This window comes from Zingiber officinale, chromosome 1B (assembly GCF_018446385.1).
Source record: "Zingiber officinale cultivar Zhangliang chromosome 1B, Zo_v1.1, whole genome shotgun sequence".
Taxonomy (NCBI): domain Eukaryota; kingdom Viridiplantae; phylum Streptophyta; class Magnoliopsida; order Zingiberales; family Zingiberaceae; genus Zingiber; species Zingiber officinale.
The window spans coordinates 152,587,462-152,600,633 of NC_055986.1; the positions used below are offsets into that span (position 1 = coordinate 152,587,462).

The 13,172-nt window shown below is 36.4% G+C and overlaps 1 protein-coding gene across 1 annotated transcript in view; it reads right to left on the reverse strand.

Moving 5' to 3' along the window:
- Positions 1-13,172, reverse strand: part of LOC121985285 (homeobox-leucine zipper protein HOX9-like) — a 40,838-nt gene that overhangs the window by 14,141 nt on the left and 13,525 nt on the right. Inside the window, exons 13-14 of the mRNA XM_042538640.1 lie at positions 3,286-3,474; positions 2,902-2,979 (exon numbers count right to left, since the gene is read on the reverse strand). Of these exons, the coding sequence (XP_042394574.1) occupies positions 2,902-2,979; positions 3,286-3,474 (267 nt within the window). The remainder of the gene's footprint in view (positions 1-2,901; positions 2,980-3,285; positions 3,475-13,172) is intronic.

A 13,172-nucleotide genomic window follows, 5' to 3' on the forward strand; every position in this document is an offset into this window, starting at 1 on the left:
TGCTTTCATTGTCAATTGTAGCATCGTTGATTGTCAGAATTCAAAATTGATTACATATTTAGAAAGTCCGCAATCTAAATTTTCTATTGGTAATTTGATATCAAAATCTTGAAGTAATATCGAACTTGAGAAGGGTCGTTGGCCCTTGTTTCGTGTCGGAACTACATTTGAGTTTGTTCGCTATTGTTATCTTGTCAACCACGGTAACCTAGGACGGTGATTTCTAGGTAAATTTTGATCTCGATTTCAGTCGTAAATTGAGAATTCGGAGGTTGTTCAAGGGTGTATAAATTTCTGACGATAATTATTTTTGTCACTTATCATACGGCCCCCCCAAATTTAAAATTCTGGATCCGCCCCTGATGCCCCTCATGCGCGATCACAGGCGTCGCGACGCCCCTCCTGCGCGGCCGCAGGCGTCGCGACGCCCCTCCTTCGCGGTCGCAGGCGTCGCGACGCCCCTCCTTTGCGGTCGCAGGCGTCGCAACACCCCTCCAGTGCGGTCGCGACCCCCTTCCTGCACAATTGTGGTCGTAGGTGTCGTGACGCCTACGCGACTGCCACAGGACTGGTGTCAATCGACGGAGGAAAGAAAGGTTTTGCCCGTTTCAACCGGCTCGGCATGAGAGCTCAATGTCTGGCCGTACCCAAGAAGATTAACACCATACACATCTTCCAAAGAGCAAATTATAGATATCTTTGCCTTGTCTCTCTACTAGATTTATATCTCTATGTATTAAGTTGGGCATGATTAATATCTTTGCTCCACATTAATAGTATGTGTTAGAAATAATAGGTTTAAATGACCTAGTTTATATTTACCTTGTCTATCCTTATCTTTAAGGCAGCATATTTGGCGTATATAAATACAAATATAAAACTATAATTTCATTCCATAAATAATACATGTCAAAATTTTCTCGTAGGTCAGGTGACCGGATGCAAAGCGATAAAGTCTAAGGAGGCTGAAGGCCTGATTCTTGTCAAGAAGAGAAACCCAAGAAGATCCAGAGATCGAACGTAGGATGAATGAAGACTTGGAGACATGGAGGCTCCAAGGCATGAAAATCCATGGAATAGGGTTCTTTTGCATGAGGTAAACAAGAGTCAAGTGTTCCGTCTACCCTCGATTCGCCATTAGAATGGTTGAGAATAGTGCAACAATTGATTGATACAGGTGTATAATGCATCAGTTATCGGCCATTCTAATGGTTGAGTTTGCGTAGACTCTCCTACCCTCAACTCTCATTTACCTCGTGCCCGAGAACTTTGTCCCTAGACTTTGGTGCCTGGATTCTCCGTGTCTTCGAGTCCTCATTCACCCTACCTCTCATCTTCTAATCTGCCCGGACTTCTCTTCTTACCAAGAATTCAGCCTTCAACCTCCTTGAACTTTGTCACCTTGCATTTGATCACTTGCCATGTGAGGACTTTCTCTTTGCAATTTCTGCACACTTGATGATCAACATTGGACTCCAACATTTTGCCTGCCTTATGCTATCAATCATCAAAACTACATGTACTACAACACGTATGACATGATTGCGCCAACAATGTATGCACAATCATAATTATGCATAAATCAATGTAAAATAATTAATTTATTGGTACATAAAAAATAAGTATTGGTATAGAAACTATAATAACTAACTTGCAATCACTTTTTAAATGAATGATTTTAGGTTTTTCTTTGGATGAATTTATCATTAGGTGAAAATATAAAAAAGAATCATTTTATTCCTGAAATTTAATTACACAATATTGTGAATGGGAGATTTTCACATTTCCAGCCAAGTGACAAAGCTGACTTAGTTTTCTAAAGACCATCCAAGTCTGTGAAAAATAGCCAGTGTTTAAATTAGTTTTGACAAGTTTTTTGCACATCTGATCCATCAACTAACCCCAACCATAAAAGTATTAGTTTGGGTTTTTTTCTAGTCCATTGGTGGTTTGGTCTGCGTTTGGAGCTATGGTATAGGTGATTTGAAATCCTTGATTGGCAGCTCATTATGGTATATTTTTGGTAGTTTTTTACATTTCTCAAATTTATCAGTGTAAACCTTAGATTCAAACATCAATGAAACAAATTCATAGCAAAGACTATTATAAGCTCTAAAAGATGGTGATTGTTACTTTTCCGGACTTTTGTTATACATCAACCACCGATGAGCTTCTATTCATAACTTTCATACAATTGGGCCATTGCTGAAGAATAAATGATAATATGATAAATCATATCCAAGATCTTGGATAAATTTTAAGGCTTCGATTCTTATCTTCAGGCTCTTTGATAGCTTCTTATCTTCTGTGTCTTTTATTGCATCTCTTAGGGAGAGGTTGTAAGTATTGTTTATCCTCTAGTATTTATTCTTTGATCCTTAATGAGAGAATTGGTTTCTAAGGTTTTGCTATATAATGCATTGTCGAGATCTCTTAATGTCTCTACATCGTGAGGTTTTATCCTTGAGAAAGTCTCATAGATTTAGATCAAGCTTTGTGAAGAGTTATGTTTGGTTTGTAAAGGGTTACTTCATTGTCTCATTTAAAGGAATAATCTACTAGATATTTTGGGATGAAGCACCAGATGTTTGAAACATCGGCCATGAAATATAAGTGAATTCTCCAAACCACAATACAGGCATTATTAGCATTTTGTTTATTTCATATTTATTTTCACTGCAAATTTTACCACACTAATTGATCATAGACAGTTGGGTTTATCCTCTGTTTGAGCATTTATGTCTATGCAAGAAATTAAAAAGGAAGGTACATCGCATATTCATCCACTCCCCACCCTCCACTAGTCAGGCCACATTCGATCCTACAACTTTTTACCTACACAAACACACATGATTTGCAAATTCTGTAAGAATTCTATGAAGGAAAACATACAGCTTATACCTGTAGGAGATGTATATTTGTGGATAAGATGGCTCCATGAGTAAGGGCCTCACCTTCCAGACGAACAACTTCAAGAGACTGAAAATATTTGCAACCAAGAAAGATTATTAAGACAAGTCCAAAGATGTCAAGAACCATCTCAATAACAGCAACATAAACACTTGTCTTTCATGGTCAAAGAACTTAGAAATCCAACAACACCTATCTTCTAGCTGAGAAGGCAACGTGATTAACCTCTTTAAATTTGCAAACTAATTTCCAAAAAGAATCTTATAGGTGAGATTAACATTCATATTAGAAATGTGCAACACAGCCATAATACCTCTTTAAATTTGCAATTGCTAAAAGAAAACAAAACATATTTAAAGAAAAAGTTAAATATACCTCTTCATTCTCAATTGTGTGAGCAAGTGGCATGATTGTCTGACTCCCAGAAAATTTGGTAGGTCTCCATCCAGGAAAGGAACATACACCCGTTTTCAAGGAGGCAGCAGAATATGCATCTAAATTATAATCAGCCCATTCAGAACGGTGCTCCCTCAGAAATCGAACTAGTAATGCTGGTGGAACACTCTATAGAAGTGACAAAATACGTTAGAATATCATTTGTTTTGATAAGATAATAAGAAAAAATTGATTATTACACTAGATACTCAGAAACTGTTATATTATCTAGAAACAATAAATCCTAAAACATTTTCATTTAGAAGCACATAAAACAAACAGTTACATTGTAAGCATTGTGACAGAAAATTGCATCCTCCTGTGTTATCCATCTCCTCATCAGTTTTGGAAATGAAAGGATGTGTTCTTATTAAATGGAACAAGATAATATATAATATCTTATTTGTATTGGAATTTTACATGCAAAAAAAATGGAAAAAAGTTTTCAGTGAGCCAACATAATTCAAATTTGTGTAAAGCTTAACCAATCTAAAAATGATGATTAAGAACAAGAAATCTAGCTCATTCAAGACTCAAAATCAGCAATGAGGTTGAGAAAGTTGATGTACGATCAAATGACCAGTTAAACGGTACAGATTTCTTTCAATTTCTTACATAACACAAAGAAGTTCATGCTTAAACCAAATTCAAATAAAAAGTTTAATTCTAAGTGTGCTTGTGATCAATATCAAAGTGTTAATACGCACTGGAAATAATAAAAGAAACGAAATACACAAGTGGTAACATGTCTCAGACACCCTGCTTCTAACCCTCAATGAGGAAGAGATCTCAACCCAACTGATAAAATTTCCACAAGCTACAACATAGCTTAACAACAATGTGATTCATGAAAACATTTTCTCTTAAAGATACAAAGGTATGTATACAAAAGAAAAAATAACTTATCTCATCCTATAGTCTATAGATAATTCTAGGCAAGAAACATGTTACAAAGAGAGCTTCAAAGATGAATGATGTTAACCATTTATTGATGCATACAAGCTTCTTAGATATTTTCAATATTTAAGTATGATTAGAAGTGATTGAGAGTAATGTAAGTGTGAGTTCTTGTGTTTACAGTAACTAAAATGTCTTTGAGATAGACCTAAAATTCACCCTTGATCAGCCAAGGCAACAAACTGTTGAAACTTTCAGTTTAAACTTAGGTCAACCAAGCCTTAGGTTGGCTAAACCTCCATGCGCGACCTAGGAGCACTTAGAGCTGGAACCAAGCTAAGTCAAACCAAAGTAGTTTTGTGTTGTTCAAGCTTTTTTAATAAGATAAAAAGACAAACTCAGCTTAAAATTAACCAAGCTACTGAAGTGGTTGTTCAAGCTTGGTTTGGTGGGGTTTTTTTTAACTTAAATTTGGTTTGAGCTTGGTTCGTTTAGATGTTGAACTTCTAATTCGAACTTATTTGAATGTTTAAAACTTTTAACCTTGTTTGATTGGTTAATAAACTTGATATTATAAGCTTCTTCATTCATTTTAAGAGGTTTTTTGTTTATTTACAAGTTTGACAAGAGCTTCATTGATAGACATAGTTTACAAGCTTTGTTCACAAACATTATATATATATATATATATATATATATATATATATATATATATATATATATATATATATATATATACACACTCTTCCCTTCTCCCTTGTGATAAAACTTCAATCTTTTCAAACCCTTCTTCCTCCACCATCACATGCAACTACCCCTTCGCCCTTCGACTCCCTGTTCACCCCCATCGTTGTAGAAATAATGTTGGATGAAGTCACCAGCATTTGCCACTACCAACGTTCTCAATTGCCACAAATTGTCACCATCTTCAACCAACTACAACCTTCCACCTTATTTCCGCCTTTCCTCATGAAAAAGGACCCCACGTCCTTAAAGTCCTTCATTCACATGCAACACCATCTGTGTGCTGCCATAGAGACAATGAGCAATTTATTTCGGTTGGGGACGTTGAGTATATGTAAATAGAGAAACAAGATGAAGGATCAAAATCACAAAATTTAGTGGCACTCATATTATTATTGTTTGCACTATTGTAACTTTGTTAGTTTTTGCATTGTCATATATTAGGTTCTATTTTGGGCTTTTGATGGCATAGATATAACCAGGATTGAAATATTGTTCTGTGTCGGACGACACGGACGATTGTTACCTTTTTGCCACGGGAGCAAAATCGGCTCAGCACGCGTGACAATTTCGCATGCATCATCGCATGCGTCGCCCGACAAAAAGGGGATGCAATGGCGAAAGCAACCAGTGAGAGAGCGAGGAGGAAGCGGCAAGGAAGCGAGCGGAGGCATCCCGGCGGCATTGCGGGACGCCTCCGGTGCCTCTGACCACTGCACAATGTCCGAATGCCTTGCAAGACGCCTCCGCGCCACAAGACGTGTGTGATGCCCACGGTTCAAGGACAATCCAAAAATAAAAAATTAAGTCAATAAGTCAATGCTTAATTTAAATGTGATAATTTAAACAGATTTTTATAAATCCTAATTAAATTATCCCAATAAAATATATAAAAAATATATTTAAAATTATAAAATAATAATAAATTTTATTAACTGATATTATGAAAATTCTTTTTTTTACTATTTTAAATTTTATTTAAAAATTTTAATAAATGATATTTATATTCTGATAAAAAATTTATTATTTTGTTTTATTTTTTAATGTTTTATTGTTTAATTGCTATTCTATATTTTTTTACTATTTTAAATATATATATATTATTTAAATTAATACTTAAATAAATAAAGAGTTAATTTATATAATTATTATATATATAAAGTAACATCTTGGTGTTAATTTATATACTTATTATAAATTATTTTTGTCTAACAATATTAAGTTGTTCAATAATTGAGAATTTATATAAAATTAATATATAATTTATTTTTAAATTATACATAATAAACATATTTATCTAATAATTACTATATAAATAAATAAATAAATATCGAAACTGTATCAATAGGCACGATAGAATACTAAAATTGTATCGTTCCATTTGGGATTGAAACCACAGCACGAGTTGAGATGTAAACCTCAGATATAACCCTCTTAGTTATATGCAAAAATAATAACATGGCAAGATGACAGCGTGAATGATTCTTTTTCTTTAGTTGATTTCTTGTTTTGTTAGTTAGGTGTTAATATATATTTCTTTTAGTTTATCAAGGTAGATCCATCAATTGGAGGAGTTGAGAATTTTCTTAGGGTCAACTGGTGAGATATGAGTCCTCAATAAGATGGGCGCTTTTATGAAGGGAAATCTTAGCGTAACGGTAAAATTATTACCATGTGACCTTATGGTTACGAATTCAAGTCGCAAAAATCACCTCTTGCAATGTAAGATAAGGTTGCGTACAAGTGACTCAAATGTGGTCTAACCTTCCCAAGACCTCACATTGGCAGGAGTTTCGTGTACCGAGTTGTCCTTTTCCCCATTATATTTATCTTGTGTATGATTAAATGTATGATAGTAATGATGTTAAATAACTATCATAATGTTTCCAAAAACAGAATTATTTTGCTTAATTATGAAATGGAAAATAAATGAATACACTATAGGGGTTAAATTTTGGAATTAAAAACTGATTTATTTTCTTGCTGCTGCACAAGGCATAATATATGTGCGTGACACACATGGGAGGGATGATTTTTTCAAAAGTTATTCTTTACTTGTGTTACTACTTATTATTCAGTTGTATTGTTCCCAACATTAACATAACATGCAAACGAGTAAAATTAATGTGTAATCTTATATCAGGTGATACATAAAAAGATACACATAAAATGTAAAACTTCAATTTTGCCCTCCAAAAGAGACATGTGACTAATTATAGTATAGAGCTCCGTCTTCTAAAAGAGTTGCGTGATTAATAGTACTATAAGCTTCATCTCTGCCTTCTGAAAGAGTTGTATGACTATTCCACTAAATTAACAAATCAATAAATGTAGTACATATATTATAGAGTTGCGTGATTATTCTACTATTACCATATTATAGTGTCTTGGCTCTCTACGCTTAAAAGAGATCCTCAAGAACTTTCACACATTTTATAAGCTTCGATTGTGAGAGAGATGTCTTACATAAAATACAAGTGTGATTATTAAAATGGAGGAGAATGTTAGGTGTTTTTTTATGATCATAAAGTACCTCTAAAATTTAAAGAAAATTTTTACAAAATAGCGATGAGACCTACTATGTTAAATGGAGCTAAATGTTGGGTCATGACTCGAGCACATAAATAAAAAATGAGAGTTGCAGATATGAAAATATTAACATGAATGTGTAGATATACAAGGAAAGACAGGATAAGAAATGAAAATAGTAAAGAGACAATCGGGATTGCACCTATTGAAGAAAAGGAGACACGTTTAAGAAGGTATGGTCATGTACTTAGATGACTAATAAATGTCCCAGTTAGACGATGTGAAACTATGACAAATATGCATATCAAATGAGAAAGATCAAAAAAGATTTGATTAGCAACAATAAAATAAAATAAATTTTATTTAAATATAAATGATGATATAGTAGGGAATAAAGCCCAATGGCATAAAGCATCTATATAGCCAACCCCACCTAATGAGATAAAGCTTCGTTGTTGTTGATTGTTTATATAAGATGAATCCCTCACTAGGTGGATTTTTTATCGTTCACCCTTTTCACTTAAGATTATTTCATTTGTCGGTGGATTCAAACCATTTACCCTTTGTATATGATGTGGATGTGATTAAGGGGCAGAGAAGGGATTTGGAGGAAAGAGGAGGGCATTTTGGACATTTGACAGCAATTAGGTTTGGGTTTTAAAGCTGGGTACTGTTCACCCGCGAAGGGGGGCGGCTGGATCGGCTGCCGCCAGGGGAAGAAGAAGACGGACTTCTTCTTAGTCCTTCACCGATGCCGCCGAACAAATCTGCCGGTGACGACCGCCCGTGGAGCCACCTCCTCCCTTCTCCTAAGACCCCGGTGCCTCTTGCCACTACCGCCAGCGCCTTACGCTGCCACCGCCGCCTCCAGCGGCTGTGGATGTCATCGCTAATGCTCCCGACAGGCCGCGACTCCTCCTACAACGGCCGTCGACGCGTCTCAACGCCACCTGCGCTTCCGGCAAGCGCCAACAACTCCTCCAGCGGCCGCCGGTAGTCCGCTGGTGTCTCCCCTTCCCCCTGTACACCAACGGTGTCGCCGTCTTCACCGGCCACTACTCTCCGGACGCCGCACCCAGTAGCTAACAGCTCCAGCATCCGTCTTCCATAGCGACTGCTGCCACCTCTTACAGCAGCCACCGCCGTCGCGTATAGCGACCGCCGTAGCCTCTTCCGGCGTCTAGCGTCGCCTCCTCTTCCGGCGTCCTGCTTTGCCGCCTCCTACAACTACTGTCGCCACCACCTTAGGCGGCTACTGTCTCTAGCGGCTACCGGCACTGCCTCCAGCGGGCACCACCCCCGGCGACAACCACCGTCACCCTCCGGGCAGCCGTCGTCCGCACGCTCAGGTTTCGTATTATTTGTCTACTTTGGCCTGCGAGCCGATGGAGTATTCGGCTTGCGCGCCGCTATTGCGTTCCGGCCTTCGTGCCCCTATTCCGACCTGCGAGTCGGCGTTGTAGTTAGGCCACGCATCACCATATGGAGCCATATCGCGTTCGGCTTTGAGCCACAGAGGCTAGTTACTCATCTGGCGGACGTCTATTTATTCTTCACGACCGCGACGACCTGATCAGCGTCGCACCCAGCTCATCCATCCATCCGAGGGCGCCCCCCGGGGCCAGGGTATGTGTTCGTACTCGTCACTTATTTTATTGCTCTATTTATGCGGCTACTTATATATTCGTGGGACCCACCTCGAGCATCGGAATACCAAAGACCGGGGCAACCTAATCGCTGGCTACAGGTAACGTTGACCAGGGGACATCGGACGACTCGGTCAACGCAAAGTACAGCTCACCCTCCGGATCATAGGGATGCGGTCAACCTTCCAGATACGTCACACCGGCAGGTCCGTCCTCTCAGCTTCCCGACAAGATCAGTATACATGAATCAATTATCAAGCGAATTGCAAGTCATTTATCCTACATTTATTTATATATTATATGATGTAGTTCATATTTGATAGACGGCAAATCATTCACCTCTATCTACGATGTCATCCTATACCAAATGATTGCACATCATTCACTATATATAATAATATTTTCATATAGAATAAGATGAAAAAATGTTATAAGATGGGAAAATGTGTAACAATTTAAACGAGAAAAAGATAAGGAATTAAAGAAGAAAAACAAGAACAGATTTTTGTTGCTATGATGCTAGTTAAATTGTTGAATATTTTTATTGACTTTTATGAGATTATATCATGCACATACTCTCTTACTCCACTTTGCACTTATGTGCTCCCTCCTGATGGTGTCTTTCAAAGTGTAACACGTCTTATCTAGGTAACCCTATTAACCCATAAACCACCTTAAAACCTCAAGACACTAACTTGAGACTAACGTAAGTCCTTGTGGGTGAAGTGTTAGTGTTAAGTTAGAGTTTATTGGATGATGTATTGAGACTACTTAAGACTACCATATGTCACATGGTCTCTAAGTTAGAGCTTATCTTAAACAAACTCAAAAGTATAAAATCAATTATAATATATATGTCACATAGTCTTCGAGTCATTCATGAAGCTTAGTGATCATCTTTAAGTCCTAAACACTAACTGACTCTGTAATCAATTAAACTTAATATAAATCATGGTTTAAAATCTCAATCAGTACCGAGGTTTCCGGACCGGAACGATACAGTTTCGGTACTATATCATGCCGATATAATTTCGATATTCTTTTAATATCAAATATATTAATTAAAATAAAAATTTAATCTAAATATTTTAAAATAAAAAATATAAACAATAAATAATAAATTTATATATATATATATATATATATATTAAATTAATGAGATAATTTGATTAGGCTTTAATTAAGCCTATTTAAATTATTGTTCCCCATGAAGCATCCGGACTCGTCGTGGCGTGCCGGCATTGGTGCTTGCCCGTGGGCGGAACGAGATGTTTCGCCCGTATCGAGCGAAATGACTTGAGATTTTAATGTATGATATAAATATCCTTGCACACTCAAATAGTTCATCAAATATAAACTACTTAAAAATGTATCAAACATTAAATCTATTAAATCTAAAGATTAAACCTAATTATAAGGGAGAGAATTGGTAATCTCCCGCTTTTATAATGTTTTGGTTAGTGGTTATAATATTAATATTATTGTATATGAGCATAAAAAGCAAACACAATAGAAATGTAAGGGGCTAAAGGATCCTCCTTAACTAGTTGTCTCTCCCTTAATCCATGTCATACAGTGCGCCCATAAGACAAACCACTTCCCCACAATTTAAGCATCATGTGGACACGCCAACCCCTTGAGTGTAGAAAACTCTTTAATTTGGGCAATTATAGATATGCCATGCCCTCAAGTCAAATTAACTAGGACTAGCCTTTACCACTTTAACAAAATTTTAGTAGAATTTCCTCTCTATATAGGAACAGTTGCTTATATACAATGGATAGAACTAATAGCTCCTTAACATGATACAACAATATACAATCATAAATAGAACTATCTACTCAATAACAATAACAACAATAAACATATATCACATCAATAATAAGCATAATGGTGGTGAAATAGTTCTCCCTAGTGGTCTATTTGAAAGTTATTTTGATCTGTTGCCGATGGCACTAAGATGTGCATTGAGTTTGAAATTAGTTGATAGAGTGCATATATAGCTTGTGGAGCTCATGACTATGCAATCAAATCAGTTAGACTGGTGCTCGATCACTCAAAGGTCCGTAACAAGGTGAACTCTCGTGGACTTAGAGGTGATTGACAACATCAGATGGCAGAAATTTACTTTGATAAGATAGAATATAGGATAAAGAGGATAAATAACATACAGTGATTGCTGGTTTGATAGTGAAGGATATTGTAGAGCATCTAAGGAACCAACATTTTCAAACGATGTGTACCCATGTCAGGCTGATAGGAAGTGGACTCCATAGGTGAGCAACGAAAGATAACACATTGAAGCAATGCTTAAAGGGCTTAGTGCATCCAAGGTAGTGCGTGCATCCGAGGTACTGAGAATTTGATGCAAGGTGATCTTGAGGGCTTTATGCAAGGTGAACTCAAAGCAACATAAAGCATTGACGATGTTGAAATCTAAGAGTAATATGAGCTGTAAAAGACAAATGAAACGTAATTTTGGGTTCACATTTTTGGGCAACATCAACGAGATATGATGTATATGAACTATGAGCGACTATCTAATGTCTTGTTAGGAGCCTTCGACTAAGAAATAACGCGTTTCAAGTTGACGTTGGTGGTCACACCTATAGTTATTTGAGGCGTGAAGCGCCCAAAAGCGCATAGGTGCTGTGGGACCTGTGGGACCTGAGGCGCTAGACGCAAAGCGAGACATACGCCTTACTGAAGCAAGGCATTTTGGGTATAAGTTTTTATAATTCAAACATATATAGGAAGTTTTTGCAAAATATTTCACTAATAAAATTCAAATATTTTACAAACTAATAAACGATAATGTAAATATAAAATCAACTAACATTCAAATATTGAAATAGTTTATCTTAATGAAAATCAAACTTCAAATTAAAGAAAAATCAAAATCAGTGAATGAAAATTCTAAACTAATTTACAATTTGAATTTGTGAGAAACGAAAAAACCGAATCATTAGAATGTAAATTCTAAACTAATTTACAATTTGATTCTATGAGAGAGAAAAAACAAAATCAATAAGAAAACTTATGAACTAAAATCTGTGAGAAAAAAACATACCATTATAACGAAACAAAAAGAGAAAAGCAAGAACGTGTAACCAAATCTAGAAGGCCGACGTTGATGTTGTAGGCGAGAGAAGAGTTCACGTTTGAGAAGGGAGTGAAGGGTAGGGAAGGTTGATGCTAATTTTTTAGGAGGAAGGATCATGCAAAAGAAAATCAGAAGGTTGATGTTCATTTTCTAAGTGAGAGGAAGAATCGAGCATGAAAAATGTGTTGCATGCATGCAAGTTACTGTAACCTAATTAATTTAAAGGATAATTAAAGGTATGGATCAGACTTTAAAAAAAATTTAAAACTTCAATAAAGCGAGGATAAGCGTGCCTTAACCTCTCAAAAGGCACGCGCTTAAATGCGCTTCATTCAGTATTGCGCCTAGGTCACTACCTAGGCACAAATGGTGCGTCTGGCGTCGCCTTGCACCTAGGCACAGTCAAGCGCACGCTTTTCACAACTATGATCACACCAAGTAAAGTCAAGATCTCCAAGTAAATTCAATAAATTAAATGTGACCCTACGTCAAATGAAGTGGTTAGCCAACTTGAGAATCACGAATAAACTCTATTCAAAAAATAAAATTTTTCTATTCAGACTTTAATTAGTCAACTAGAAGGAGAAGGTTTTTCCAATCAATTGACCAAAAGACCATTGGCTACACAATGACTAAAAATGCTTGATTAGTCAAGTGGAACCTATTTTACTTAATTGAAGACACTCAAAAACTACAGGTTGGAGAATGTTAATATAAGATTTTGGGATTGATCAACTTGGCAAGTGTGCATGAATTCTCTTATAATTTTAGTGTGACTTACTCTCAAGTTGAACAGCATCTAAGAGGCTTGAAAATAAGCTTCTTCTCTACAATCTCTTAGTAAATCTTTTCTCACTACTTTCATTTGTACTGATTATCAAGAGAGAGAAAAACTTGTACAACCTTTT